Source organism: Austrofundulus limnaeus, unplaced genomic scaffold, assembly GCF_001266775.1.
Source record: "Austrofundulus limnaeus strain Quisiro unplaced genomic scaffold, Austrofundulus_limnaeus-1.0 Scaffold394, whole genome shotgun sequence".
NCBI lineage: Eukaryota > Metazoa > Chordata > Actinopteri > Cyprinodontiformes > Rivulidae > Austrofundulus > Austrofundulus limnaeus.
Window position 1 is genome coordinate 405,841 of NW_013952796.1, and position 2,549 is coordinate 408,389.

At 42.5% G+C, this 2,549-nt stretch overlaps 2 protein-coding genes across 3 annotated transcripts in view; one reads left to right on the forward strand and one right to left on the reverse strand.

The window, feature by feature from the left end:
- LOC106528670 (kunitz-type protease inhibitor 1) overlaps nucleotides 1-1,961 on the reverse strand; it is a 13,156-nt gene extending 11,195 nt beyond the window's left edge. The window contains exon 1 of the mRNA XM_014023899.1: nucleotides 1,440-1,961. Coding sequence (XP_013879353.1) covers nucleotides 1,440-1,818 — 379 coding nt within the window. The 5' untranslated portion in view covers nucleotides 1,819-1,961. The remainder of the gene's footprint in view (nucleotides 1-1,439) is intronic.
- The window catches only part of LOC106528669 (uncharacterized), a gene marked incomplete in the record, with an annotated part of 14,334 nt that continues 13,713 nt past the window's right edge, over nucleotides 1,929-2,549 (forward strand). For both annotated transcript variants that reach the window (XM_014023898.1, XM_014023897.1), the window contains 1 exon segment: nucleotides 1,929-2,009. In XM_014023898.1, coding sequence (XP_013879352.1) covers nucleotides 1,980-2,009 — 30 coding nt within the window.

The following is a 2,549-nucleotide window of genomic DNA, read 5'->3' on the forward strand; positions in this document are numbered from 1 at the left end:
GTCTTGGTCTTGTCTCGGTCTCGCCCTCCCTTGGTCTTGGTCCAAACCCTAAAAGTCTTGGTCTTGTCTCGGTCACGAGACACTGTGGTCTTGACTTGGTCTTGGGTTAGGTGGTCTTGACCAGTGGTTCCCAAACTTTTCAGCTTTTGACCCACAAAATAACAGTAGCAGAGACCTGAGCCCCCAACTATTTTTGGATGGTAAACATTTGCATTTGGCCAACTAAAGATGGGCATAGTAACAATATTTTTATACTACATTTATCCATTTTAAATATACTAACCTCACTCATTTGTAACAATAAGGCAAAAATGTAATTAATTCAGAAAATCTTTTCAGGACCCCACCTTGGATCTTGACCACAACTTTGGGAAATACTGGTCTTGACTACAACACTAATATAAAGTGTGCAAAAGATGTGTGCTTAAATCTAATCTAAACGTCTCTTGTAGTTACTTGTATTTTTAGTTTTAATATAATTCAAAGAAAAAGTAAGTAAATTAAGTGAGTTAAGACTATCTGCACTACAGCCATTTATTTTGGACCAATGGTTGGAATAAAGTGGAAATATAGTGTTTATAAAACCGGTGGGCCATATTAAACAGCTTGGCAGGCCTCACTTTGCTGTGTTTACGAAAAACTCTTATTGTGAGCAAGTACCTCTAAAGCAGAGGTGCCCAAAGTGGGGCCCGCGGGCCAAAATTGGCCCCCCAAGCCATTTGATTTGGCCCACTAGCAGTTGTCCTGCTTACTAGATTGTAATTATGTTAAGATTAAATATAAAACATAAGTAACCACAAGAGACATTTAGATTAGATTTAATCTCATATATAGATTTGCATACCTTATAAAACCACATATATTCAAATTTTAAATTATGAAACTCCCATGAGCCTTTGCTGCCTGAGCATACGTTGAATTTTCTCCATGTCTATGAGCTGAAAAAAAACAACAACAACTAAACACTAAACAACTTTACTTGAGTAATTGCATTTTTTATATTATTGCATTTGGCCCTTGACCCTCAGATTGATTTTAATTTTGGCCCCCTCAGGGAAAATGTTTGGGCACCCCTGCTCTAAAGGCTCCCAGCAGGGCCTAACAGGTTATTTGAAAATTAAAAAAAAAAACAAAAGAAGAAATCATCATTCCTCAGCTGGTTTCAGCAGATCACCTAATTAATGGAGCTAAAATCTTGTTTATGATTTTAGGCAGTTTTTTTTTTGTTTCAAAACGAGTGAGAATTTGGTTCTTTGCTAAATTATCCAATAAATTATTTTATCAGGAGCTTTGATGTGGCTCCAGTTTGGATGAGAACAAAGAAGTAAACAAAATAATTTTATAATTCATCGAAACTATTTCTCCTGTCTGAGTTTCAGCTGCCAGAGGGGAGAACCTGCTCCACATCCTGGGTCTCCTGCAGCTCGCGAGGGTCTCACCTGGTCCCTGCAGGTACCTCTGGAACACCGCCAACCTGATGTAGGTCTTGTACCCGGCCTGGTTCACGAACCGGCACACGAACCGGTTCTGGCGGACGCAGTCGAACAGGACGCAGGCGTGCGTGTGCGCGTCGGGGGCGCGCGGCTCCAGCAGCGCCAGGTTGCAGCTCGGCTCCTGGCAGCACAGCTGCTCGCAGTCCGCGGCGTCGGGGACGTCCTGCGTGGCCAGCAGCGCCGCGCCCTCCCGCACCGAGTCCTCCGCGTCCAGCACGAAGTGGTCCGCGCCCGGACGGAAGTCGCTCCCGCAGTCCGAGGCCCCGCAGAGCCGCGGGACCGACAGGAGGAGGAGGAGGAGGAGAGAGGAGCAGAGGGGGAACATTTCCACACTTTTGTCACCGAGTGTCTGAGCAGAGTCGCGGTCCACTTCGGTCCACTTCGGTCCGCGAGGAGAGAAAAGCCTGACGTCAGGTCTGGGGCCGCTCCTTTAGTGCGCGCGACTCAGGTGTGTCTCACCTGCTCGGGAAGACAAGCGACAAACCAATGAGAGCGCGCGCCTGTGACGTCACTCAGGTGCGGCCCGGCCTGGAGATAAAAGCGGACCGGTTCCGTTTCATCATGTTTCATTTAAACGTGTTTTTGTTGTAAATGTTTCTATAATTAAACTATATTTACAAAGTAAATGGATTTGATTTAACTAATAAAACTTTTTTATTACGTCAAGGAATTTATATAAACTCCTGTTTAGACTATTGATTTGAAAATAATCACTCTAAATGACAACAAACATATTATAATATCATGTGTGAGTTGTGTCTCTGATTGGCTGCAGCTGTTAGCTGAAAAATGCAATAAAAAACGTAAAAGTAACCACACCTGGAGATGTTTATCCACTGGTTTCTGTTTAACCTGCTTTAATCCAGGCGTGACCATTTAAATCTGTCAATAAACATAAAATAACTTTAAATGTTTTGATCCGTGTCCCCGAAATAACACTTTAAGCAAAGCTCTTGACTTTGTCTTTAAGGTGAAACGCTGAAACAGTTAAGATATATTCAAATGACAAAATAAAAAGAATAGAAATTTTTCAGATTTTATAATATAATATAATAT